Source organism: Uranotaenia lowii, chromosome 3 (assembly GCF_029784155.1).
Source record: "Uranotaenia lowii strain MFRU-FL chromosome 3, ASM2978415v1, whole genome shotgun sequence".
In the NCBI taxonomy this organism is placed as follows: Eukaryota; Metazoa; Arthropoda; class Insecta; order Diptera; family Culicidae; genus Uranotaenia; species Uranotaenia lowii.
The window spans coordinates 188,719,886-188,747,750 of NC_073693.1; the positions used below are offsets into that span (position 1 = coordinate 188,719,886).

At 42.2% G+C, this 27,865-nt stretch overlaps 3 protein-coding genes across 5 annotated transcripts in view; 2 read left to right on the forward strand and 1 right to left on the reverse strand.

Moving 5' to 3' along the window:
• Window positions 1-830: 830 nt before the first annotated feature.
• LOC129751081 (SAM50-like protein CG7639) overlaps window positions 831-27,865 on the forward strand; it is a 97,280-nt gene continuing 70,245 nt past the window's right edge. Inside the window, exon 1 of the mRNA XM_055746366.1 lies at window positions 831-990. The gene's annotated coding sequence lies outside the window, so the exon portion shown is untranslated. The remainder of the gene's footprint in view (window positions 991-27,865) is intronic.
• Window positions 936-25,436, forward strand: LOC129751080 (SAM50-like protein CG7639). Its single transcript, XM_055746363.1, has 7 exons — window positions 936-1,077; window positions 1,165-1,340; window positions 1,410-1,591; window positions 1,653-1,791; window positions 24,244-24,784; window positions 24,841-24,964; window positions 25,023-25,436. The coding sequence occupies exons 1-7, from the start codon at window positions 1,057-1,059 to the stop codon at window positions 25,172-25,174; spliced, it is 1,335 nt and encodes a 444-aa protein (XP_055602338.1). The 5' UTR covers window positions 936-1,056; the 3' UTR covers window positions 25,175-25,436.
• Window positions 10,858-27,825, reverse strand: LOC129751072 (uncharacterized). 3 transcript variants are annotated; one of them, XM_055746346.1, is made up of 3 exons: window positions 26,743-27,825; window positions 26,288-26,646; window positions 10,858-26,226 (listed from the first exon to the last, which is right to left on the reverse strand). In XM_055746346.1, the coding sequence occupies exon 3, from the start codon at window positions 17,397-17,399 to the stop codon at window positions 11,064-11,066; it is 6,336 nt and encodes a 2,111-aa protein (XP_055602321.1). In that variant the 5' UTR covers window positions 17,400-26,226; window positions 26,288-26,646; window positions 26,743-27,825; the 3' UTR covers window positions 10,858-11,063. The 3 variants fall into 3 exon arrangements, with proteins under 3 accessions (XP_055602321.1, XP_055602322.1, XP_055602320.1); XM_055746347.1 differs by having other exon boundaries at window positions 10,858-17,388; window positions 17,447-26,646; XM_055746345.1 differs by having other exon boundaries at window positions 10,858-26,646.

The following is a 27,865-nucleotide window of genomic DNA, read 5'->3' on the forward strand; positions in this document are numbered from 1 at the left end:
TTTTTGGTTTTGAAAACTGCTTATATATTTTGATACACTTCTTATTAGATAGCTTTTAAGAAATTTCCAGGTACATAAAACTATTGGATATACATTGGATTGTACATTTTATTACATTTAAAGCACTAAACACATGCCAAGTTTAATCCCCGCACACTTTTTATCAACAGCATCAATCGTTAGTCTTTCAGCCATAGCCATGGATGCAGCTCACGTTCGGTATTAGCTATTCGTGAGAATTTTGTAAGGGATATTTTTGCTTAATTTAAAAATAATAACTGCATTTGTTTCAGCAACGCTTGTTGCTTCATTGCCATATCTTGAAAGTTATAATGGTAGAAATTTAGTTGGATGAAATCTAAGAAATGTTAAGAATTAACACTTCACACTTCTATCACTGACCAGAGTGATCAGTGCTATTGTAATTATCAAAGAATTGAATATACAAGTTAAACCTCTCCTCCATTTTCTCACATTTTTTAGCTTAATTCAGTACTAATAATGATTTCAACCACTTTTAATGCATCAAACATTTAATTAGCGATTATAAAGTCTAAAATGAAATATATAATCTCTTACACAATTTGAATAATAAAAATTATTTTCAAAATCATTTTTTTGCTTAAAATGCTTAATAAAAGGTCAATAAAGTTATTTCCATTGACAAATGTTTTTTCAACTAATTCATATAGTTGATGCAGAAATGGATTAAAATACCAAAAAAAAGTTTTCCGGAAAATATTAAACGTGTCTTGAGAACCGGTGATCCCGCTGATGCTTTTTATCCTCAGTGTATTCTTTGAAGTTTAAATCTCACACAAAACAAAGTGATTTTTTTTCAAGTGTGTGAATCATCGCGAACGAATTCAGAGTTTCCCGTAGTGCTATGAAAACTTTTGTATTAATTTTATGAAATGAAATTTATGGAATCCGATAGCTATTACTAGTGAATTAACTCCGGTTGATATTGTTGTCTTCTGGTGTGAGCAGGTTTCAGTTTTTGGACGATCACGGCGTTCAATAATTACATAACCTTCCGGTGGAAAGCCAGAGAAGATGGGAAGCGGCAGTTCCAAGGTGGGTGAAGCTACATAGCTAATGCAAAAATAAGTTTATTTTTAAAGCTATAAATTAAGTTTAATGCTTTCTTAAAACTAATTGAAGGATCCGCCGGTGACCGAAAGAAAGAAGGATAAAATAGATTTGGCCCTTTTTAAAGCTCGAGTAGACCGAGTTAATGTTAAAGGTCTTAGCCGAACCTGTGATGATTATGTACATCGAGCTGTTCGAAATTTGTTCGGAGCAAGCACGTTCCAAGATGTAATAGATGAAACTTCCAAGTAAGTTCAAATTTTTGGGTTAAATATTTTTTATAATATGTACCTAGATATATGTAATTTTATTTACAGCGTAAAAGATAACCTTATGCAGTTGGGTATTTTCAAAAATTTGAAAATAAAGATTGATGTTAGCCGAGGAACAGATTCAACCCCCAACGGATATGAGGTTACATTCGAAGGAAGTGAGCTATCACGTTTGACTGGTAGCATCGGGACGGAGCTTGGTCAGAATGATGGAGCGGCAACGGCGGGTAAGCAGTGATTGGTGCACCTATAATTATTTTCACCTAAGGTTGATGGTTCTTATTCCAGAATTGCTGTCTCCAAACGTGTTTGGTCGCGGCGAAAGGTTAAGCCTGAACTATAGTTACAGTTATGTTAAAAGCAGCGTTTTGAATCTTCGATTGACCAAGCCATACTATCACACAGTTGTTGGCGATTATAATCCCAAGTGAGTATTCTATATGATAGTTAAACACACATTGCGATTGTAGATTTAAAAAGGTACTTATCAGGGTGAATCAAACTGATCACGATTAAAATCACTTGATTTTTATTTGTGACTGATCCCATATACGAACTCCGTTTCGCTTTCAACTTGGAATATGTCAGAGCAGTCTGTATGAATGTCAATCGCGAAGCATTTTTCAGATGCATATTCGAATGCATTGTTAAGCAATAATTACAAAAATGTTGAACACGTAATGACGGACGATCACTTTTTCTGTCGTCTGTTACTGAATTTAAAATCAGGAATCAACTGACCGTGCCAAAAATCTCTGTATGAATTTTCGTCTCGATGCGAGACAAACTCACGTAATTTTTGCAAAAACAAATTTAACGGTTAATATGGATGACCCCCTTTTTGTCGTTTTATACAAATCTTGCAATCAGAAATGAATTGATCGTTGTACTTTGGCCGAACCCTGACCCAAAATTGGATAATTGGAATCAATTATTCGTCTCTAATAACTCCTATGTGCAAATTTTCATCTCAAACGTCAATATTACATAAATATTGAAAATTTAATATAGACAACCCCTTTTGCAGGCCTCTTACGCTGAATTTGATACCTGAAATCGATTTCCCATCCCTCAAAACTGAGGTGTAACAATTTTCTTCTGAATCTGATGTACAATAACGTCAATATCGCAAAAACAGCAAACATTTAATTTGGACGACCCCCTTGGCTGACCTCTTACACAAAATTTGATACCTACAATCGATTGTCCGCCCCTTAAAATAGAAAACAGAAATTACTTTCTATATAAGGTACACCGGGGCAAGTGCAAACGGATTTCACCATAGTTCAATTTTCACATGTCCTAGAAAAATATGTAGGTACTTATCTATATTTATCAATGTATCAATTATCGTTCATTGCATCACTAAAATAGTTCTCAACAAGTTTCCGTTGAAAGCAAATAATTAAATAATGTTGGTAAAAAGCAACGGTACTTTTGTGAAAAAATGTCTAAGTTTGCACTTGCCCAGTTTATGGAGGCTGCTACATAAACTCAGTGAACAAAATTGAAGAAGTTTTCCAATCGAAGCAATCAGGTTGTTGATACTTACAGTTTCGGCAGAGGAAATCTGCCGCTCCGTCGGCGAAACCAAAACAGTTTGTTTTGGTTCCGCATGCTTTGAGTCAATTCGCAATTGAAACAATAGCGGTGATGATTGATGATGACAGCTGATGATGGTAAACACGGTACAAATGTTTACATCATCACACTGTGAAGCCAAACAACTCAAATTGGGTTCGTGGTAACACAACAGTGTTTCCAGATATTCTGGGTAAGAATATCAAAGTACTCATTAAGAAATGAGTACTTTCCCAGTTAGGGAATATAAGATGTGAAAGTGACAATTAGCTATCGCTAATTAATATAGTTGTATTCTACTGACCTCACAGACGAAACATGAATAAAGATAACTCTATTCCTCCACTGAAACCTGCGATTTTCAACACAGGTATTCTCAAGAACACTGGTTGCTATGAAGAATAAATAAAATTTTCATTATGTTACTTGCCCTTACGAAAACCACACGCGTTTTATTTTACTCTGCCCATTAGGTTATGGGCCCAGAGAAAGTAACGAGACAGTCTCGTTTGAACTACGGTACGTTGCACATCGTGTGTGTGAGCTGAATCGAAATCTAATTTATTTTTCTTCTCTCCTTCCACACGCTATTGTCGAGCGGTGCAATGACCCACAACGATACACCAAGGTCATCGAAAAATGAAGTTCGAGTGCGGAAATATCACGAAAATTATGCTGGGCCATATCTCGTTATGGCTGAAACAAATGTCGGAAATATATCTGCTGCGAAGATTGCTAAAAGTCTGGTGAAGAAATTTGGTGACGATTTTATACGTGCTATGCCGGTTTCTAAAACCAAAATGAAAATTTTGATGCGATCGAGGGATGCTGCTAATGAAATAGCAGGCATCGGTACCTCAAATGAAGTGCGTTTTTTTATCCCCCAACGGCTGGTGGAGTGCCTTGGGGTAGCCTATATTGAGCCGGATATTTGTGATGAAGAATTGAAGTTTGCTAATGCGTACGATAAACGCAAGTCGAATCAAGTTGATAACCCGGAGATAGTTCATGCTCGTCGTGTGCTTAGAAAATTAGCTGATGATAAAGAGGAAGCCCTGTTTACGGTGATTTTTACTTTCGCTGGGCAGAGTTTACCTACTCACATCGAGTTGAATAGAGTGCTTTATTCTGTTAAGCAGTACATTTATCCTGTCCGCCAGTGTGGTAACTGCTGGCGCTTGGGACATGATAAAAAAGGATGCAAGAGTGCTAAACGCTGTAACCAATGCTTGAAGCAAGTGGGCGGCGAAGATCATGCATGTGAAAATAGTGAGCCCCAGTGCGTTAACTGTTTGGGCTCCCATCGGGCCAATGATCACAAGCTTTGTCCGAAAATAATTCAAAAAAAGAAAACCGATAAAGAGCGGCGCGACACTTTTTCACAAGGACGTGTCGATTGGTTTTGTGGAACAACTTCAAATGAATCATCAAACTCACTAACTATCATCTCCCAACCAACAACAAAATCCACCGTGGCAGTTGCTTGCCAAACAAGTAATGTTGACAAGAATGGGTCTAATCCTTCCAGCAAACGTCGTCATAATGTCGATTCGGACGATGAGCTTCCCCAACTTGAAGTTAACATTTCTGACGGGGTTTGCGATTCGATCCGATCGACGATTGAATCTACTGAGGTCATCGATATCGTTGCAGAGGCTCTGGAAGTTCCTGAGGAAGATGTTGAAACTCGACAAAAAATTCAACAAATGGTTTTGGAGAGAATTTCGGATGTTGTAAGTGATAAAATGAAAGGATATTTTGCTAATCTCAGATTATGAAAAACACCACACCGAGCACTTTAACAGCCACCGTTCCTCTGCAATGTCTACAATGGAATTGTAGAGGGATAAATAGTAAACGCTCATCTTTAATCCAGCTCATAAATACACACAATATCAATATTTCGCTTTTGAGTGAAACACATCTCGACAATCACACAAACTTTAGTCTACCGCAGCACACCATTTTTCGTAAAGATCACAGACGAAACTCGATGGGCGTAGCCATCGCGATTCGTTCAGAACTGAATCCCGTAGCATTTCCTATTGCACTGTCAGCGGATATTCAAGCCGTTGCCTGCCAGATCAAATACATCTCCGGGTTGATCACTATTGTATCTGTGTACATACACCCGCAAGCCAACATATCGCAGACTCAGTTTGATAATTTTTTATCAACCGTTCCGAAACCGTGCATCATTGGAGGAGACTTTAACGCAAAACATCACCTATGGGGAAGCGATCATGGAAACACACGTGGAGACCGTCTTCATCAAGCCATCGAAACATCTCATCTCGTCATTCTCAACAATGGTCAGCCAACTAGGTTTGATGTAAACCGGTCGTGGGGCGCAATTGATATCACGCTGGTTTCTTCGAGCCTTAGTTTGTGCTTCGACTGGGAGGTTTTGGATTCACCAAATGGAAGCGATCATTTTCCGATAGTTTTTCATTCGAGTACTACATGCGCGATGAAATTCTACTCTGGAATCAATGTTCGGAAAATCGACTGGGAACGTTTTACCGGAAGCCTCGAGGAATCATTCGTCGAAAATGGAGAACCGGATAGCTTTGATGTCTTCTTTGAGCTGATTTGGCAAGCACTGCGCAGATCCTGTCCATCAGTAAACTCGAACCACACTCGCCGAATACCGCAACCCTATTGGGACGAAGAGCTAACAGAAGCGAAGAAAGCCACCAGAGTTGCTTTCCGCGCTTGGAAACGAGAGCTGTCAACCGAAGCTTACGAAGGGTACGCTAATACAGAACGAAGGTTCAGAAATTTGGTACGCGAGAAGAAGAGGAAAAGTTGGCAACATTTTTGTGATAGTTGTGATAGTTCTACGTCCCTCACAACCTTATGGAGGATGGCTAGAAGATTCAAAGGGCGCGGAGAGCCATCAAAAAACCTTAGAATTTCGGACAATTTGGCCAACGATGTTTTGGACAAGTTGGCTCCCTCATCTGCCAAAAATCCACCCCCGGCTTTTCTACAATGTTCGTGTTGCCCTCAAACTGGTTTACCATTCTCAGTATCGGATATTCAAGCAGTTTTAAAAATCGGTAAAGATTCGGCTCCTGGTTTGGATGGTGTTCCATATTCCGTCATAAATCATCTCCCATGGGCGGCGCTTAGTCAGTTGCGAAAAATCTATTGCCAAATTTTTGCTTCAGGAAGAATTCCGGAAAGCTGGAAAACCTTTAAAATTGTACCGATTCCTAAAAGTGGTCATGATCCGATTTCTCCTTCTGCTGTTCGCCCAATCGCGTTAGCTTCATGTTTTCGCAAAGTGTATGAACTCATAATCAAAGATCGACTAGAACATTTCATCGAAAACAACAACTTATTCCCTTCAGCTATCAACGGTTTTAGGAAAGGACGAGGAACAATGGATGCGTTGTTTCCCCTGATTAATGAAGCTTCTTTAGCTTTGAAAAGAAGAGAGCATGTGGTGATATGTAGCCTCGATATCAAAGCCGCCTACGACAACGTGGAAATTAATGTTCTGGTCCGCGAATTACGCTCATTAACAGTCCCTGAATGCCTAGTAAGAAGTATCTTCCATCTTTTTGAAGAAAGGAATTTGTGCATTTCAAATGGATTAGATTCAATATCTAGGACAACGTGGAAAGGCCTTCCTCAGGGATCTCCACTAAGTCCGTTATGCTTTAATGTTGTGATCAGTGGATTGATCAACAGTGTCCCTCCTGATGTGATAACCGTAAATTACGCCGATGACACAACAATTGCTGTAAGAGGAACCTCGCTGGAGCATAGTTGCGAATCTCTCCAAAGGGCAGTGGATATAGTTGTGGAAAATATTTTCGACCTTGGGTTAGAACTTTCGCCCACGAAATGTAAGTGCCTTCTGATCTCGACACAACAATGCGATAATCCCCCAGAAATAAATATCGGCGGTTGCACTTTGGAATACGTCAGATCCCTGAGGTTACTCGGCATGTACCTCACACGAAATCTGTCGTGGTCGTGTCATATTAGAGAGGTACAAAAACGTACGGCTCCGTATCTTAACTTTCTACGAAGCATATCGGGCCAGTCATGGGGAGCACATCCAGCAGCAATGTTAGCTATTTTCAAGTCATGTGTGAGATCAATATTGGAATACGGTTCCATATTTATGACGGAGTTAACACAAAAAGAAGCCATCGTTTTGGATAGACTACAATGGGCAGGAATTCGAATCTGTTTGGGCTCCACAAAAACCACCCACACAGGTTCACTCGAAGTGATGGCTGGTATTATTCCGCTGCAACAAAGAAGAGAACTTGCTGTCATGCGTTTTGTAAATAAAAGAGCGTCACTTTCTTCTTGGCATGGTCAATACTCCAGACCGATCTTGGAAGGTGGCTTAGTGGCTACGGGAATACACCGCGCCATAAGAATGCTTAACGAATTTATTCCACTTGAACAGCCTCTAAATAATCTCCCATGCTACATGGTCAACCGTGAAGTTGTAAGAACAATAATATCCATTGATCTCACTGTTAAACGGTTATGTTCAGAACACCAGAACTCATCGGCAGCTGATTTGGTTTCAAACTATCTCTTGGAAGTGTATGCCAACGCGAAAATCTTGGCAACTGACGGGTCGAAAGATATACACGGCACAGGTTATGCTGTGGTAAATAGTTTTGGAGCGCCTGCAGAAGGGATCAAACTCGACAGTAAAGCATCAGTTTATATGGCAGAGCTTCTAGCAATCAGGCATGCTGCGAAAATGATCGTAAGCCTTCCTGTTGCTCAGTATATTATTCTAACCGATAGTTTGAGTTGTCTCACGAGCCTTCAAAAAATCAACATCAATCAAAAATATCCCGTTGCTTGGTACGATATAAAAGCTTCCATTCTTGAAGGACAAAGAATGGGGCACGAGATCCATCTGATATGGGTTCCGTCTCACAGAGGTATTCCAATGAACGAGTTGGCAGATCAAGAGGCGAAAAGTGCGTGCATCAATGGTGGTACAGCAGATTATATTTTAACATCATTCGACATCCAGTTTCCGATTCGGCGTACAACAGTGCACAAATGGCAAGCAAAGTGGAATGCAGGAACTAAAGGACGTTTCTGTCACAGCATCATCTCTAACGTTTCGCTCCAACCATGGTTTAGTAGCTTGGATCTCAACCGCAGACAAATTGTAATCCTTTCCAAATTAATATCAAATCATTCACGGCTCCCTGCTCATCTGACTAGAAATGGTATCCTATTGGACGCGACGTGCAGTTGTGGCGAATCCATCGCAGATCCTGATCACATTATCTTCGCATGCAGCAGATTTGAAAATCTTCGTAGACCTATTTGGCGAATTTTGATGAAAAAAGGAATTCCACCCGATATTCATTTGATACTAAAAAAGAAAGACATTGAATTATATAAAACGATAGCTAATTTTGTAATTGAATGTAAAATAGACATGTAAGTAGAAGAGTAATTAACACTTGGCCGGTTATGTTATAGAGGTAAAGCCAATAAAAAAATTAAAAAAAAAAAAAAAAAAAAAAAAAAAAAGAAAGTAACGAGAATCAGGAAGTTTTCAGCTAGTAATAAAACAGCATGAGCACAACGAGAAGAGTTGCTGCTAGCCAAGGCGGAGGCGGAGATGGTGCACAAGCTGGGAACCACAACTTTGCCAAACAGGGCCACCCAGCAATAGAGCGGCTGGTCGGTCGGGAGAACTGGAGGACCTGGAAGTTCGCAGTCAAGACCTATCTGGAAGTGGAAGATCTCTGGGACGTGGTGCAGCCAACTGCCAATCCGGACAATTCTTTGCCTGCTGTGGATCCTAGGAAGGATCGAATTGCGAGAGTAAAAATCATTCTTTTTCTCGACCCCGTAAACTACATCCACGTGGAAAACGTGAACACTGCTGCTGAGGTTTGGACGAAACTGGTCAACACATTTGAAGACACCGGTCTGACTCGTCAATGGGCTCTTCTACACAAGCTCATTTCGACGAATTTATCAAGTTGCGGAACCATGGAAGCGTACGTGAATCGGATGATTACCACCGCCAATCAACTAATAGGAATAGGTTTTCCCTTGGACGATAGGTGGATTGGAATGATGTTGCTGGCGGGATTGCCGCTGGAATATCGTCCGATGGTCATGGGTCTTGAGAATTCTGGTATTGCAATAACTGGTGACGTCATAAAGACCAAATTGCTACAGGAGATCGAGATGCCCGAAGTCAATCCCACTCAAGCCTTTTGTTGGAGAGGTCGATGGTGAAGCAAAACACGAATTTTGATAGCGATAGCTTCAAACTGAAATTCATATTTAATTAATTTTAGCTGATACATATTAGTGAATTCATCAACTTACATTTTAAGTGTTTGAATGGTTATGCTGTGAGACTCTTCTCCAACTTTAATTGGATACTTCTATCCGCACTTATTTCTGTTGGTGTAGTTAATTATTTATTAAGGATTGTGAAAAAAATATTTAGGATTGTTATTACCGTTACTAATCTTCTCAACTTGTTGAGTAACTTCTAGGGAACTGAATTATATCGATCTGCTTCTACCTATAAACATTCGGTTCTATAATTGTACATATCAAGTTGAAAAATATAAACTTACACCGAAAGAAAAATCATAGTAAACGTTACCATATCCAAAGGTGAATTTAAAAATAAAAACAGATGGATTTTTTTCGAGTACGTATTTGTTTATCTTGAACATTAGTTTGTTTAAAATTACCATGTGTTTACGTTATGGTGCGTTACGGCTTAATGACGTTCAATTTCACCATGCCATGGTAATTATTACAAAATATTGTAAATTTAGTAGTAATCCATGCATTCAATAAAACAATTTAAATTTTTGAAATGCTGTTTTATTAATCCATCATTGTGATTATTCTCTTCTCTTATTATTCGGCGTAAAACATCAGGAAACATACGCCAAAAACCTAATTTGGCCTCCAGTGCTGCGTAATTGTCCTAAGATTTTATCGTCGTCGTCTCGAGCGCTGAAATAAAAAAAAAATGGAATGTTAAATATTGCACAAAATTACTTATAAAATTCACTTACCCCTGATCATTTTATCATCGTCGTCTCGAGCGCTGAAATAAAAAAAAAAGTGTTAAATATTGCACAAAATTACTTATAAAATTCACTTACCTTTGATCATTTTATAAATTGTTGTATTGAGCTTCCATCATTGATGACTCTGCTTACGCTCCAGATTGTAATGGTTTTCTGAGGATGGATAAAAAGTGATATTTTTGGTTACATATCCCACACCAAAATACTTACCTTCAAGACACAGAGCACATAATCAATTTAATTCCAAAATTTAACCAGCCGATTTTATGGCAAGAAAAAAACTAAGTGTTAAATGACATGACGGAAGCATGTTGGCTATTGACATCCATGGTAAAACTTACCAGAGTATTGTTCACGATAACCAAAATATTATTCAAATGCGGAAAATGCTGCATATGGTAAAATTAAACCTCTTTTTTTATTTAGATTTACCACATTTTTTCTGGTTTGCATGGTAAAGTTCACTAAAATTTTATTTATATCGACAAATTTTGCGCATGGTAAAATTAAACCTCTTTTTCATTTAAGTTTACCATATTTTTTCTGGTTCGCAGAGTAAAATTAACCAAAAGATCGTCAAAATAACCAGAACTTTGTTTATATCGACAAAACTAGCGCATGGTAAAATTTAACATTTTTAATTATTTCAGAATACCATGATTTTTCTTTCAGTGTAGGGACCGTTCAAATATTACGTAACGCAATTTTCGAGCATTTTAAACCCCCCCCCCCCTCCCCCCTACGTAACACATTGGTCTAAGAATTTCTAAGTAAAACCCACAAAGCGTAACAAACTGCTATACCCCCTCCCCCCCCTTAAAGCGTTACGTAATATTTGAACGGTCCCTTACGATGTAAGTATGAAGATATCTATAAGTATGTACTTAACAAGCAGATACGAAGGATAATTTTAACTTTGTGGAAAATACTCGAAATCACTAAATTTCTGCTACTGGAGTCTTCAAATGCTAACGAGGAGTAAAACGTGGAGTAAAACGTGGAGTCTGTTATTGAATTTGTTATCAACAATGCAATCTGTCACAGGAACTCACTTCTCATTCAGTGGCACAGTGGGCTCGGCAACATCCCCCTCTCCGTGTAGTTCCGTCGACATTAATTCCTTGTTGAGATCCTTTCTAACGACATCCAGAAGTGCAACCTTGGTTGCGGGTCGTCGACATATTCCTGCTGCAGTTTGTACTACGACCTGACGAACTTGCCCATCAGCAGCCTTGACGACTTCTATGATTCGTCCGCGTTCCCATCCATTGCGACGATTTTCGTCGACCACTATAACCACGTCTCCCTCTTCTAATGGTTTCACCGGATCAAACCATTTCGTGCGTCGAGCTATTGACGGCAGATATTCTTTGATCCATCTTTTCCAGAAGATATCAACCAATGTTTGCGCAAGACGCCAACTATCCCGAACGACGCGAGAATCTATTTGAATTAAACGAGCTGGTTGAGTAATACCCTTTTCGCTGTACAACAGGAAATGGTTGGGGGTAAGAGCTTCAGAGTCGTGTGTATCAAGTGGAACGTAGGTCAGTGGACGGGAGTTAACAATGGCTTCAGCTTCCAAAACAACTGTTTCCAGAACCTCGTCACTTGGGTGTTGAACGTGATCGCTAATGGCTCGCATGGCTTCTTTGATAGATCGCACCATTCTTTCCCAGCAGCCTCCCATATGGGGCGTTAGAGGTGGGTTGAAGACCCATTGTGTGTTGGTGTTTGTGAAAGTTACCGCGCATTCTCCATTGATGTTCTGGATTTCCTTTTGAAGAACATTGTAGGCGCCTCTGAAATTTGTCCCGTTATCGGAGTAGAATGAACTAGGCGATCCTCGACGAGCGATAAATCTTCGGATAGCTAAAATGCAGGAGCTCGTTGATAGGCTGTAAACAATTTCCACATGAACAGCACGTATCGTCAAACATGTGAACAAGGCTACCCATCGTTTGACGACACTGCGACCTTGTTTAACCATAAGCGGCCCGAAGTAATCAACTCCCGTATGAGTGAATGGTTTGATAAACGGTGTGAGTCTAACTATTGGTAATGGTGCCATTCTCGGAGGGCAAGGGCGAGCATTTTTAATTTTACAAATTTTACACTCTTTTGCCACTTTTTTAACAGCTGCTCGGAGGTTTGGAATTCTAAATCGTTGATGCATTTCATTACAAACAGTTTCGTTACTGCTGTGACCAAACCGTTGATGATAACCGTGTATAAGAAGATTGGTTAGATGGTGGTTCTTCGGTAAGATAATGGGGTATTTGGTTTCAAATAGCATCTGAGGTGCTGCCCCAAGTCTACTGTCCATCCGTATTATACCAGAACCATCAATAAAAGGTGAAAACTGATACAAAATACTTGATTTTGGAACTTTATATGATTCGGACTTATTCTGCAGAAGGCGTTGTTCGTCTGGATACACCTCAGCTTGAACTTGTTTGATTAAGAAATACTCACCTTGTTGTAACTCTTCCGAAGTGTAGGGACCCGTGGTTGAAATTTTTTTAAATCTTCTAACAACTCGAAAGAAACAAGGTGTCACACGTATCATTCTCTCCCAGCGAGAATATCGCGTGATATCGATGGGGTTTTTGAAAACTTCCGCATGATGAAGAAATGCTGCTCTTAGTTCTTCTTCTGGTGGAGTATTGGTTTTGCGGTCCGTAGGCCAGAGTTCTTCTGATTGCAGGAGAAAATCGGGCCCAGTATACCAGCGATCAGACGGACGGAAGCTTGGGCCATTGCCCCATTTGGTAGCATCATCAGCAACATTTTGTTTAGATGGGACATATCGCCATTCAGAAATTGACGTATTTGTCAAAATTTCCATAACGCGGTAGGCGACGAATTGGTGATAGCGTCGACTGTCAGATCTAAGCCATGAGAGAACCGTGAGGGAGTCGGTCCATAAGTACTTACGCTCAATGGAAAGGTGCAATGTGTTGAATAAAGTTTCACTCAGGCGAGCTCCCATCAGGGCCGCTTGTAATTCTGCCCGGGGCATAGATACAGGTTTGAGGGGAGCTACCTTGGTTTTTGCTGAGATCAAGGCACATGTTGGCTTGCCATTTTTCTGTACACGTAAGTATGCTACGCACGCGAATGCAGACTCGCTTGCATCTACCAGCACGTGTAGTTGTAGTCCAGAGAGTGCAGAGCTTGGCAACCCGGGAAAAAAACAACGGGGTACACTAACTTCAGGCAACATTGGCAAAAGCAACTTCCACCTATTCCAGGTTCCGACCAGCTCATCTGGAATAGTGTCATCCCAGCCTGCTCCAAATTTCCACAGTTCCTGCATTAATATCTTACCGTGCACCACAAAGTGCGCGACAAGACCAAGAGGATCAAACAGACTCATTACAGTGCTTAGAATTTGCCGCTTAGTAGGCGTCTGACTATTGTTCAAAACGTTATCGATTGCTGACGGTATGGTTGTATTGAAAGTAAAGGTATCTGAACTTGGTCTCCACATCATTCCTAGAATTCGCTCGACTTGCTTCGATTCTTCTAGACCGGGTTCTAGTTTCAGAGAGATGTCTGTTTGGACCCCAGTAACACCGATTTTATCAAGTACTTCAGACGAATTTGAGACAAAGTTTCTAATCTCAAATCCCCCCAAAGAGTGCACATATTTGACTTGGTTTATTCGCTCTACTGCTTCAGCTGGAGTATCCAAGCAATCTAAGTAATCGTCGACATAGGTTCGATCTATTATAGCCTGAGCGGCTTGAGGGAACTGTGTTGCATGTTCCTGGGCGTTCAAGTTTTTGATGTATTGAGCGATACACGGCGAACAAGACGCCCCAAAGGTAGCAACATCCATCACATAAATCTGCGGTGGTTGATCGGGTTTTTCGCGGAACAGGAAACGCTGAGCCTGTCTGTCTTCTGCACGTATATTCACCTGGTGGAACATCTCTCTAATATCGCCGCATACGGCGACGTTTTTTTCTCGAAATCGTAACAAGATAGTTGAAAGAGACGCGAGCATGTCGGGTCCCTTCATCAGCATATCGTTGAGGGATACGCCGTTTGATTTAGCAGCCGCGTCCCATATCAAACGGATTTTTTTGGGTTTTTTAGGGTTACGCACTATGCCAAGAGGAAGGTACCAAACTTGTTTAGGATCAGTCTCAGTTAGCTCTGCCTCGGTTATTTTGTGTGCGTACCCTTTTCTTAGATAATTTTCTATCTGGTCTTGCACGGTGTGGTACAATTCAGGGTCTTTAACAAGTCTTTTATTTAAACTAATTTCTCGGCGTACAGCAGTATAGTAAGTATCGGGAAAGCAGCGGTATTTATATTTCCATAATAACCCGGTTTCGAACCGGTTGCCTATACGTTTTGTTGTTTCTTCAAGAATTTTTAAGGCTCCTTTTTCGAAACCGCTGTCTGATCGTGATACAACAAATGACTCTTCCATTCCGAAAAACTGGCCGATCATTCCATGAAGCTCCTGATTCGTTGTCTGGTGATCTACATGAACTTGTAAATGTTCCATGCTTTCCTCTGCATTGGATTGTTTTCCATAAACGCCCCACCCTAAACGCGTTTTCACAGCAATCAGCTCATTGTTACCATTTTCTCGGGTAGCTAAGGGTGCCAACAAGCGCACTTGATCGATTCCAATGATGATCCCTGGAGCTGCACTCGAGTAACTTCGCAGAGGAAGTCCCTTGAGATGAGGGTATAATTTCTGCGCGACTTGATAATCGAAGGATTGATCATGGAGTTGCAGTCGTGTCACTGTTCGCACATTATCCATCTTAAACCTTTTCTCTGATCCTTGAGCGGAGATCAAAACTGATATTCGCTGTGATCTCTTTTCTTCGCGGGTAATATCTCCAGTCCAGGACAACCATAGTGGATCTATTTTTCCTACTATTCCAAGTTTATCGGCTATCCAAGACTCAACTAATGTCGCTGAAGATCCGTCGTCAAGAAACGCGTATGTTTCTACTTTTTTCCCATCACAATGTATTTCAACTGGCAAGTATCGGAATAGAGCATGCGAAGTAATGGAGTGGTGGTTATGAGGTGCAGTTTCTCTGTTACCTTGTATATTCACATTGTAGTTATTGAAGTTGCTAGGGGCTGTTGAATGTAGTAAACTATGGTGTCGATCCCTACACCCTTCAACGCCACACTCTTTGGCAGAACGACAGGGCCATTTCCTATGCGGTATTAGACAAATTCTACACATTCCCTTTTGCTTAACAACTTTCCATCTTCCGTTAAAATCGAGAGCCTTGAACTGACTGCAGTTAGCCACTTCATGACTGGGATTGGAACAATAAATGCAAAGCTTCCTTCCCACCAGTAAAGTTGAGTCAGACAACGGTTCTCTTAGTTGTTCAGTTTTTAGGTAATCTACTGCATTTTTTACGGCCAACCCAAACGTTATGATAGATTGTAAATTTTCGTGTCTGGGTGGCGGCAAGCTGCGTAGTTGTTTAATCATGGTGTACACTAAAATCTCCGGTCTACCAAAAAGCATTTTTAGGATTTCGATTATTTCCGGTACTGCCGCCGGAAATTGTAGTTTACTCTTGACCGCTTCTAGGGCTTGACCTGTTAGACAACGTTGTAGTCTAGCCAAATTTTCATCGTTTGTGAATCCACATGAATCGGAGCTGTTTCGGAAAGACCAAAAGAATACGGGCCATTCTTGTGGATCACCTGAGAAATTTGGAAGTTCTCGTTGTATGATTTGGCGTGCTGCCAATTGTTTGCTGGACGGACCATTGAACTCTTCCCGTGGTATCGCTGTAGGATAATAAAGTGAATTGTGGCTATTCATACTTGTCTGCGTTGGAACTGCATTGGTCGGAAACGGAACTGTTGCTGCACCTGACTGCATCGGCATAGCAGTTAGCATTGAGCTACCCTGCAACGTTGGAGGAATTGTGCATGGATAGGATGAGCCAGGCTCTCGCCAACTTGAGGCGAGTGTTGTAATTGGCACCGACGATAGAGGGTCCACAACCCAGGTTACTTTGGGCGAGTTCTGCATAGCAACAACATACGGATTCACTCCTTCGGAAACAACCATCGTGGCTGGGTCTTGTGGTATGGTTAGATTTGCACAATTTTGAATCACAGAATTCGCCTGAGATGAACCACTGTTGGGAACTGTTGGCTGTATTAATGTTCCAGTCGTCGAGATTGGAAAAATCGGTTGTTGCTGGATGTTTGGCGATGGAAAGTTGAAATTATTACCAAATGTTTCTTCGGATATTGTCGAGAGTGGTCTTCTTTCATTGATTGAATTAGCGAAACAACGCATTGATGAAATGTCGGGCGATATACTGAAGGACGGTGGAACAGTAGGTCGATTATCCACAATCCCTGGATGTTCCGGGGTCCTACGAACGAGTTCTGCTGACGCTATTTCGTTAGAGCATACTGCTGTGTACAAATTTGCATGTGTTGTACTTGGTAAAGCTGAACATAGGTTTTGAGAGAATGATTGTGGTACGCTAACTCGTGGTACTAAACGGGATCCTGACGGGCTGGCCACCGTTAACTGTGGCATTTGCATATCCGGAAGAACAACTGGCGCTAATAGCGGAATAGTTTGTCCGGCATACGGCGTTGATGCTGATTTTGGAACTAGTGGTACATGTGGTGGGCTGTTCAGTGAAATCGAAGACATTGCTCTAGCTACTGACACGGATGGCTCTATATTAGTCGGTTGCGGTGGAAATTCCAATGCAGGTACGCGTTCTAGTTGCGCACCTATCGGTTCCTTCGCCAACCAATTTTCCACAATTTGCCGACTATTCCTGCTGCTAGTTTGACTTCGATCACTTCTATTACTTTGCGAACCCTCGCGCTGAACATCGTATTTTTGTTTTATATATTGTTTTTCGATTTCTAATTTTTTCTTTCGAAATTCTTTACGATCTTCTTCTTCTTTTTCTAATGCTCTTAATTCCATTTCCTTTTGGTCTTGTAACATTTTTAAATTCTCCTCGATTCGTAAAGACTGTTTGCTGGTTCTTGATCCTGCTTTCGATGTCGTGGATAAGGCAATTTCACTAATAATACTTGAACGGCATGGTGCACATATCCAGGATTTTTCTGTCGCTTCTATAGACGATTCGACTCCTGCACAATCGTAGTGAGCCCAATTCGAACATTTGTCGCAGCCTACGAGGTTAGCTTCAGTATCAGGTCGACTGCACATAAAGCAGTTATGTTCCACAGCGGCATTAGTTGTGACAGCACTCTTGGAAAGAGCATCTTCCGACAGGATATTGTGTGCCATTGTAAGCGATTTAAAATTTTGAAGTTTGTTGGAGAGGTCGATGGTGAAGCAAAACACGAATTTTGATAGCGATAGCTTCAAACTGAAATTCATATTTAATTAATTTTAGCTGATACATATTAGTGAATTCATCAACTTACATTTTAAGTGTTTGAATGGTTATGCTGTGAGACTCTTCTCCAACTTTAATTGGATACTTCTATCCGCACTTATTTCTGTTGGTGTAGTTAATTATTTATTAAGGATTGTGAAAAAATATTATGTGTATAGCACCAAACCGAATAGCGACAGTAGGACTAGCGACGCTTTTTTTACTAGCGAGATTTCTGTCATTCGCAGGTTTGTTTTGCTTTTTTTAGTCCAGTAGGCGATTTCGATGTAGTACTCGAACATTGTTTATGTTTTTTACTGTACATTTTCCTTAGGCCATCAATCGCATGCTCCAGGTATCCTAGGAAACTTGCTGTGCGTCGTTATTATTTTCAACGTCGCGACGTATGCGACGTGTCGCTAGTAGGCAAAGCTGCTATGATTATTAGCGCTCATATTTTGGATTTTTTCTGCATGCATAATATTTAGGATTGTTATTACCGTTACTAATCTTCTCAACTTGTTGAGTAACTTCTAGGGAACTGAATTATATCGATCTGCTTCTACCTATAAACATTCGGTTCTATAATTGTACATATCAAGTTGAAAAATATAAACTTACGATGTAAGTATGAAGATATCTATAAGTATGTACTTAACAAGCAGATACGAAGGATAATTTTAACTTTGTGGAAAATACTCGAAATCACCAAATTTCTGCTACTGGAGTCTTCAAATGCTAACGAGGAGTAAAACGTGGAGTAAAACGTGGAGTCTGTTATTGAATTTGTTATCAACAATGCAATCTGTCACAGGAACTCACTTCTCATTCAGTGGCACAGTGGGCTCGGCAACACCTTTGTTTCAAGACGTCCATTCAAGCCGGAGAATCACAACTCCAAGGTATCCCAAAATTCGTCAGGTGCTCCGAATAAAGCGAAAGGACCCCAATGTCGTCGCTGCGAAAAATTCGGGCACATCGCCAAGGATTGTATGGCCAGAAAACCAACCAAGAACAAAGTCGACAGGAAAGGTGATACATTTTGTGTTGTACTGTCAGCACTGAATACAACCGAGGACAACGAATGGTACTTCGACTCCGGAGCGGTGAACCATCTGACCAAAAACGAAGCCCTTTTGGAAGATATCAAGGAATCGACGGGGAGTATCATCGCTGCCAACAAACAGTCCATGAAGATCGTTGGCGAAGGCACAGCGAAACTTCAACCAACCTGTAACAAATATTCCATAGACGTCAAGAATGTTGAATTGGTTCCAGATTTAGCCGTAAATCTTCTGTCTGTCGGAAAAATCGTGGAACAAGGTCACACTGTCACATTCGACCAGCATGGATGTGAGGTTCGAAATTCCCGAGGCAAGCTGATTGCAGATGGTTGCAGATCCAACGACTTGTTCAAGCTGAATCAAAAGAAGTCGTCTGTCCTGGCGTGTCCAACTCGAGATTCTGTTCGATTGTGGCACAAACGCATGGGACACATGTGCATCAAGAATTTGAAGCTGCTGAAGGATGGTCTCGCGAATGGTATAAAATTCAACGGTCAAGAATGTGGAGATTGCAAGGTGTGTGCTGAAGGCAAACTAACTCGATTGCCGTTTAGCCATGTCGGAACGCGAGCTACTGGTATTCTGGATTTGGTCCACTCCGATATATGTGGTCCGATGGAAGAGGAGTCGTTGGGAGGTCGGCGTTACTATTTGTCCTTCATCGATGACAAAACCCGCAAGATTTTCATCTATTTTTTTGCGAACCAAGAGCCAAGAAGAGGTTTTACAAAATTTCAAGGAGTTCAAGAGTATGGCCGAGACTCAAACCGGAAGGAAAATTAGGACATTGAGAACCGACAACGGCAAAGAATATCGCAACGCGATGTTCCAAACTCACCTGAAGGAATCCGGAATTAAGCATCAAACAAGCGTCGAGTATACCCCCGAGCAGAACGGACTCGTTGAACGAGTCAACCGCACGATAGTCGAGCGCGCCAAATGTATGCTGTTCGAGGCGCATCTTCCGAAACCGTTTTGGGCCGAAGCGGTCGCTGCTGCTGTTTATTTGGTAAACAGATCACCCACGAAAGGTATCGACGTAACGCCGGAAGAGGCGTGGACCGGGCGCAAACCGAACCTGCAACACGTGAGAGTGTTCGGCACTACTGTGATGGCACATGTACCCAAGTGCATGCGCAAGAAGTGGGACAAGAAGGCGATCGAATGTATTCTCACTGGTTTTGATGAGAATTCGAAGGCGTACCGATTATACGACATCGCAAAGGACGAAATTTTTAAATCCCGAGATGTTTCGTTCATTGCTGAGGGCGAAATCAACCGAGCTCAATCAAGCGTTGCTGGAGGCAGAAGAGCTACTACGTTAGTCAGGTTGGACTTCAATGAATTAGTGCCAATGTCGTCAACATCAGTTCAAGAAGAACCCGAAATCGAAAACGAAGATGCTGAAGAAACCGAATCGGAAGCAAGTTTTTTCGAGGCAAACGATACTTTGGTCGAAAGTGCGGTTCCTGTCATTCCCACGGTGAGGCGAAGCAACAGAGAATGGTTCATTTCTACGAGATACCGCAATTATCAGCTCGATTGCACTGGCCTACCTTCATCAAAGTTCGCTGATGGTTCATCGCCGATGATTGAAACTGGATCGGAATCCGGGCGTATCAGCACTGTGCCCCCCTCGCCTTCGTCGAATGAACAACCAGGTGACAATGAGGTCCCAACACGGTTGATGCTCTGCGATCGGGGGCGCCTCCCCCAAGGCAAGTATAATTCATTACTTTCCCTTAGTTCAATTACTGGTTCCGATGTTTCACAGTTCCTGCCGGATGATCCCTTGTCACATCAAGAAGCGTTGGCCCGTGACGATGCCGAAAGCTGGAAAAGTGCGATGCAGGAGGAGCATGATGCTCTTATCTCGAACGGTACATGGGAGCTTTGTGACCTGCCCGTAGGACGAAATGCAATCAAATGCAAATGGGTGTACCGAACCAAGCTGAACGGTGATGGCAAAATCGATCGACACAAAGCCAGGCTCGTCGTCAAAGGATATTCGCAGCGAAAGGGGGTAGATTACCAGGAAACCTACTCTCCAGTTGTCCGGTATGGTTCGATATTTACGAGGAACATCCAAAATGCGATTGACGTACACGAAGACAGGCAAACCAGACATCGATGGATTTGCGGATGCTGATTGGGCCGCCGATCAAGAGGATCGCAAATCAATTACTGGATATGTCTTTACCGCGCAAGGAGGAGCTATTTCCTGGAGCAGCAAGCGTCAGCAAACCGTTGCTTTATCCACATGTGAGGCCGAATACATGTCGTTGTCAGCTGCGGTGCAAGAGGCTCTATGGTGGCGACGACTTCGTGGAAGAATTGAGGAGGAGAAGGCTGTTGTAATCCATTGCGACAACCAAAGCGCTATTTGCGTTGCCCAGAATGGTGGATATCATGCAAGGACCAAACACATTGATATCCGTCATCATTTCATCAGGGATGCATTGGAGAAAGGCGAAGTTGCTGTGGACTACATCTGTACAAAAAAGCAAACTGCTGATGGACTGACCAAGCCACTGACTCGAGAGAAGATACATTTCTTTCAAAATGCTCTTGGTCTGCAGCATCCAGAAGTTTGAGGAGGAGTGAAGAAGTTTTCCAATCGAAGCAATCAGGTATTCTCAAGAACACTGGTTGCTATGAAGAATAAATAAAATTTTCATTATGTTACTTGCCCTTACGAAAACCACACGCGTTTTATTTTACTCTGCCCATTAAAAATACCTAAAATTTAGTGAATTCGGAATGTTTTTTTATGTTTCTGTGTTTTTAAGCATCTAAGACTTCTTGATGCCCTTGGGAAGTTGAAATGATTTTTTTCCGGGCTCCTAGAGGATATTCCGCAAGTTGTGAGGACAGGTAAACTTTAGAACCCTAGGAGATTATCGACCAGGATTTCATTGCTTCTAAAATTGTCTACTTAAACTTCTAGCACTGAAAATTAACCTGTTCACCACATTATTTTTTTTTTTTTTAGTTGGTAACCACAGGTGGTAAATCCCGGTTTACGGATTGTATTCCAAGGCACGGCGAGCCACCGCGTCCCCCCAGTTTGCTACTCTGGGTCCATGGGTACAATGGGCAGACTCATGATATACTCCGTGTATACCCCCTACTCCCTAAACTCCACCTGGGGCCGCAGACCTGGTTCCCACCTCGAACTGTTTAGTACACTATGCTTCAATAGTGGGAGGTCTATTCGCGCTAATGCGCTCAAAGGCAATACTCATTAACGAGACCACTTTCAGCAAAACCTCTCATCCTTACGACTCGACGCCTGAACTCTCCTCTAACGACTTGAGAACCGACATCTCCTCGCAGTGACTCGAGATTCCCACACAAACCTCTCCTCTTCGCGACTTGAGGCCTGATCTCTCCTCTAACGACTTGAGATCCGACCCCTCCTCGCATCGACTCGAGGTTTACCTCTCCTCTGCACGATTCAAGGCCCGATCTCTCCTCTAACGACTTGAAATCTGACCTCTCCTCGTAATGACTCGAGGTGACCACTTGTACCCCTCCTCTTGTTGGTAAGGGGCCTGATCCCTCCTCTTACGACTCGGGACCCGACCTCCTATCATAAAGACTCGGGGTTGACCAAACAAACCTCTCCGCCTGAAGGTTTGAGGCCTGACCTCTCCTCTAACGACTCGAAGCCCGACCTCTTATCTTCAGGGTTCGAAGTTTGCCACCTTGCCCGTCGTGTGCCAGATCGAGAGCAGCTTATCCTGGACTCGCGCCTGTCACGGCACACGCGCGGGACTTAACGCAACTACTCGGATGATTCCCGACGAAGACGTCATCCTACACCGACTCGAATGGCTCGCCCGGCGTCGAGAGCCACTCTACCCGTGGGTATTCCCCGAACGTGGAATAACCCTTTCCCAACGATTTCCACTGCGAAGAAGGTCAAGTCTTATCCCCGCAGCTTCTGTCGTTGAGAACCGCTCTACTCGGATACTCCCCGAAGGTGGAGCATCCTACACACGAACGCGGCGCACCCACGGCATCCGCTACGCAGAAGGTATTGTCTTATCTTTGTAACTTCAAACCGTGGGGTCGGACGCACTCTACTCGACAGCCCCCCGTCGATGGGGTCAGTCTACTCCGACCGTTGTCCGGTCTTCTTTATCCCCCTTGGTTGGCAACCCTAGGATTTTTGGCCCGCGGATTTTCCTGCCCGTTGTGTGCCAAATCGAGAGCAGCTTATCCTAGACTCGCGCCTGTCACGGCACACATTCGGGACTTGGAACGCTACGACTCGGATGTGACGACATCCTACACCGACTCGAGAGGCTCGCCCGGCGTCGAGAGCCTCTCTACCCGTGGGTATCCCCCGACAGTGGTTAACCCTCTTCCTTCGAGATCCGCTACGAGGAAGGTAAAGTCTTATCCCCGCAGTTTCCCTCTTAGGAAGCGGAACTACTCGGATACCCCCCGACATTGGGGTATCCTACACACGTTCGCGGCGCACCCCTGACCTCCGCTACGCAGAAGATGATGCCTTATCTTTGTAGCTTCGATCAAGGGATCGGACGCACACTACTCAGATGCTCCCCGCCGATGGAGTCATCCTACACCGTTCGCGGACTGTCGTTGGTTCCAGCTCCTCTGCAGGGCAGTCATGATCCGGGTGAACCCATCGCTGACCGCGTGCCAAGTGTTGGAATCCGCACACATCCTCTGTACAACGTTGTCTGCTGTCGTGTCAGGCCCGCAGGCGGCAAATATGGAAGTACGTACCGCCGCAAACCTCGGACAGACAAACACCACATGTTCGGGTGTTTCCTCTACTTCACCACAATCTGGGCAATATGGCGAAGCCACATGTCCAAACCGGTAGTGGTACTTCATGAAGCATCCATGACCAGTCAGGAATTGCGTCATATAGAAGTCCACTTCACCGTGCCTTCTTCCGATCCAGCTCCCGATGTGCGGGATCAGACGATGGGTCCACCTTCCTTTCGTTGAGCTGTCCCACAGCTGCTGCCAGTTGGACATCGAGTCCTCATTGGCGAGATCTCGAACGTTGGGCGTGTCTCTGTTGTCGTAGCAATAGACATCCTCCTCTAGCAAAACCGAGATGGGCATAACACCCGCTACTACACAGGCGGCTTCGGACGACATGGTCCGGTATCCGCTGATAACCCGCAGGTTCATCAGCCGCTGAACGCTGCTAAGTCGCTGCAGGTTACAGCTTCCTCCCAGGGCCTGCCTCCAGGCCGCTGCTCCGTACCGCAAGATCGAAGTGGTCACACTTGCAATGATCCGCCTTTTGCTGCTTTGGATAGCCGAGGAGTTCGGCATCATTCGTGTGAGTGCGGCCGTGGCCATTGCCGCTCTCTTGCACACGTGTTCGACATGGCTCGTGAAGCTGAGCCTGTCGTCAATCATCACCCCTAGGTACTTAATTGCGCGTTTAGACACGATGTTGCACGGTCCAACGGCAATGGTACCTGTTTGGGGTGATTTCAGGTTGGTGATAAGCACCATCTCGGTTTTGTGGTGGGCTAGACGCAGGCACTTGGAGTGCATCCAGCGTTCCACTTCCTGGATAGCTACCGTGGCCAGTAGCTCAACCTCCTAACCACATTATAAAAAATGGTGTTTGTATAGCATTTCAATCTATTATTAATATAGAGCAGTAAGTTTAATCGCCGGGTAAATCAAGACGATGGTCATCAAAATGATACTACTTATTTAATAAATAGGTTAGCACCAAAATATACTGAGTATTAAATGTATTAATTTTTTTCGAATTTTTCAGGACTTCTATAGGCATTTTCAAACACTCGTCACATACTCCATGGTCGAAATTCCGCACGGATGAAGCAGGAGCTTTGCTAGATTTCTCCTTCACTTTGCCGTTTGGACTTAGCAATAGCTTGCAGTATGAAATTGGCATGAAGGAAGTTTTTACAACGGGCAAAACAACACCATTCTTCATCAGAGAAACCTGTGGACCTCGATTGGCATCTATTATTCGGTACATCGGAATATACGAAGGTCGCGACAGTAGTATATATCCTACGAAGGGAACTTATATCAAGGCAACAAACGAACTGATTGGAAGTTCTCTAAACCAGTTTGGTTTGGTTAAGAGTGACGTTCACTGCGAGTTGAACGTGCCCCTTTTTGCTGGAATATCGCTTCAACTGTGCGGTCGAGCTGGAATTTTAGTCAACGATAAACGGAAAGAAGCGATCCCAATCTATCAGTTGTTCTACCCTGGTGGTCCACAATCGCTTAGAGGGTTTGAACAAGCAGGAGCATGTCCTCATCGAGACGATGTGGCGGCGGGTTGTCAGGTAAGAATAGAATATAAATTTAAATGCAGTCCTGATTTTTTGTTATTACTTTTTAGTCGTATTGGGCCACAGGAGTTCATCTCTGGAGCCCACTACCATTCAGTCGAGCTGGAGATCTCAGTGATCTTTTTAGAGTGCATTTATTTTACAATTTTGGAACTTGCAACACTTTTACGACAGGTAACATTGCATTATATTGTCCCGATTTACTTCAAAATAAACATCCATATTGTTTCAGACAAACTTCGTAGTACGGTTGGGGCAGGACTCGCCGTGAGAATAGGTCAAAAAGCCCGAATCGAATTCAACTACTGTCAGCCGTTGTCTTTCGAGAGTGGAGATAGAGTGAAAGAAGGATTCCAGTTTGGAATCGGTTATGACTTCATATAAACATCTTCGAGTATTTTTTTTTTAAATAACGAATGCTTGAAGAACCTTACAAGAAACAAGCCTTTTTTGATGCAGTTCTTATAACAAAATCTCTGAGCGCAGTTTAAAGCATTTGCAAAACGGCAAAATTCTAGTTCTAAAATTACGACCGGCTTGTAGAGTAAACAGAAAAACAATAGTCGAAAGTTATAGACGTAAAATTCACTGTTAACAAAGTCAAACTATTTACCTCTAATAAATTTAACTGCGTAACGATCTTCAACACTCTTTGTGATTATTTCATTCCGAACACAACACAAACTTCACATAACGTATAGCACTCCGTTTCAGTCAATCTGCCAGCAATTCAAATTCTTGGCATCAAAGAGGAAATAGTAATTCTACCACTTCTTTTCAGATACCTCCGGGTTTTAAAAACCAAAACCCCAGGCTTCCCTTCAGAATTCAGGACCTTCAGTAGTTAACTTTTTCAGCGTACCAGCAGGATGGAGGACTATGACTGTACCCCATCTGAGAGAAATTTTGAAACAGAAAACTCTCACTATGACCCTCATCGCTGAAGCAATCTTCACTGAAGAATAACTCGTCCCTTGAGGTAAGAGAAATTGTTTCTGTATTACAATGGAACTGAAGTATTATATCAAAATTAGGCTCTTTTAGATATTGGTACCCAATTTGAATTGTGATGTGTTCGCTTTAGGCGAAACTTGGCTCTTTCCAAACATAGATTTCAACTTCCATAGCCACAATATTATTCGCCTGGTCAAAGAGGGGGTGATGTTCTTTTGGGGATCAAGAAATGTCATTATTTCTATCGTATTTTACATCAACCAGTCGTTTCTCGCCAAGCTAGACCTTTGCCTTTGCCTCGGTATATATTCTGCCAAATTCAAGCTTGAGCCGGAACAAATTGGCGAATATTATTTCCCTCCTCCCTGAACCTCGGTTAGTTCCGGGAGACTTCAACTCCCATGGCGTTGGCTGGGGTAGCCCACGTGTTATGATCGTGTTAACATGATTTATGAGCTGTGCGACGACTTCAACATGACTGTCTGAAACAATGGAGAAGTGACTCGAATTAATGGATCCCAATCCCAGCATAGTATTTTAGACCTTTCTTTAGATTCTTCCTCACTGATCTTGGATTGTACGTTTAAGGTAATCCAAGACCCTCAGGGAAGCGATCATTTGCCTGCATCCATATTTCTGTCACCAGTGGTCGCAGTCCACCCGAAGAGATCATTATTCCTTATGACCTCACAGAGAATATAAATTGGGAAAAGTATGCATCGCGTGTCATTGAAGCCATGGACCCAACGGAAGAACTGCCTCCGGAGGCAGAGAACAGTTTTATTTCCAGGACAATCGTGGACTGTGCAATCGGGGCACAGGACAGACGAAATGACAATTCGACGATACAGATGATCAGTCGGGTAACCTGCAAAAATGGTTTGCCTTTTTGGGACTGGTACCTGTTGCGAAAGAAAAGCAGGTTTTACGCAACAAGAGATACAAATAAACTTTATTTAAAACGAACAATTATAAAAAACTTTGAAGTGGACTCATACCGATAAACTGGTGTATCACAATTGTGCAACTTCGCTTCTTAGGGCAGAAACACAGTGCACGCGAGCGAGCGAGCGAGCGATTTTTGAATGAACCTGAAATGAATTTCGCGCGAACATTTTTCAGGATCGTTCACAGTGCACGCGACGAACGGGATGCGATTTACACTGAGAAAAAACTTTATGGATAGGAAAGAAAATAATATTTATGTAAATCAATTTATAGAGAATTGAAAGAATAATTTTTAAGAGGTTATTTTTGTTTAAATCGTTATGAAAACATTCGTATGTGACATTCAATTAAAATTTTTAACAGCGTCTTAAAACCATTCAATTATTTTTATTGCCGAATCCACAAACCGGAGTTTTCATCGCTATCAGCGCCGGCGACTTTCACTGACGTCAAATCATGTTGACCCAACAAATCCACGTCACGTGACTCGCAGAATAAGCACCAAAGATTTTATTTCAAAAGTACTTTAATGTAAGATAAATTTGTTCTAGAGTCATATTTATAATTTAATCCTTGCTCATGTTACAGATTGAACAAGTAAAATTTACCTTTTTCTGGATACAAATGTTCTGTGCTCAGCAGTTGAGTGTTTTCTTTGGTTACAGATGTTAGGATGCTATAAATTTTTCTAGGAAATTTCATTGTGAGTCCAAGCAACTGATTTTGATCTGGTAGCTGCGTTTCTTTTCCAGTCGACATATTTTGAACTGTATAATCATGATTATAGAAATTTAAGATGAAGGGAAATGATAAACAACCAATTTTGCAGCTTGTACTTTAAATATTTTTCAGCTAATCTACTCTTGTTTTAAATATTTAAAACAATATCCATATATCAATTTCTCTAGGAAAAGTTATTTTATTTGTTCTTAAAGAAAAGGAGTATTTGTTTTTCGAAGAAAATTATTTTTTATAAACCATCTTATTTATTTTGGCATCAAAACTTCACGTTCTTAAATTATTCAAGCAATTAAAAATGGAATGAAAAAAATTTGGATCGTGCGAGACCTGATGACCACGCAATTTGTCACCGGAATCTCCAAAGGTTTCAAATAATTAGAGAAAAAAAAAACGCGCGCCGATATATGGAATATGCATCTTATGCAGCTTGGC

Coding starts and splice junctions, on each gene's coding strand:
- LOC129751072 (XM_055746346.1), bottom strand. CDS start 17,399: ATGAATTTCAGTTTGAAGCTATCGCTATCAAAATTCGTGTTTTGCTTC.
- LOC129751080 (XM_055746363.1), top strand. CDS start 1,057: ATGGGAAGCGGCAGTTCCAAG. Junction 1,592..1,652: donor TGATGGAGCGGCAACGGCGG/GTAAGCAGTGAT, acceptor TTCTTATTCCAG/AATTGCTGTCTCCAAACGTG. Junction 24,965..25,022: donor TTGCAACACTTTTACGACAG/GTAACATTGCAT, acceptor ATATTGTTTCAG/ACAAACTTCGTAGTACGGTT.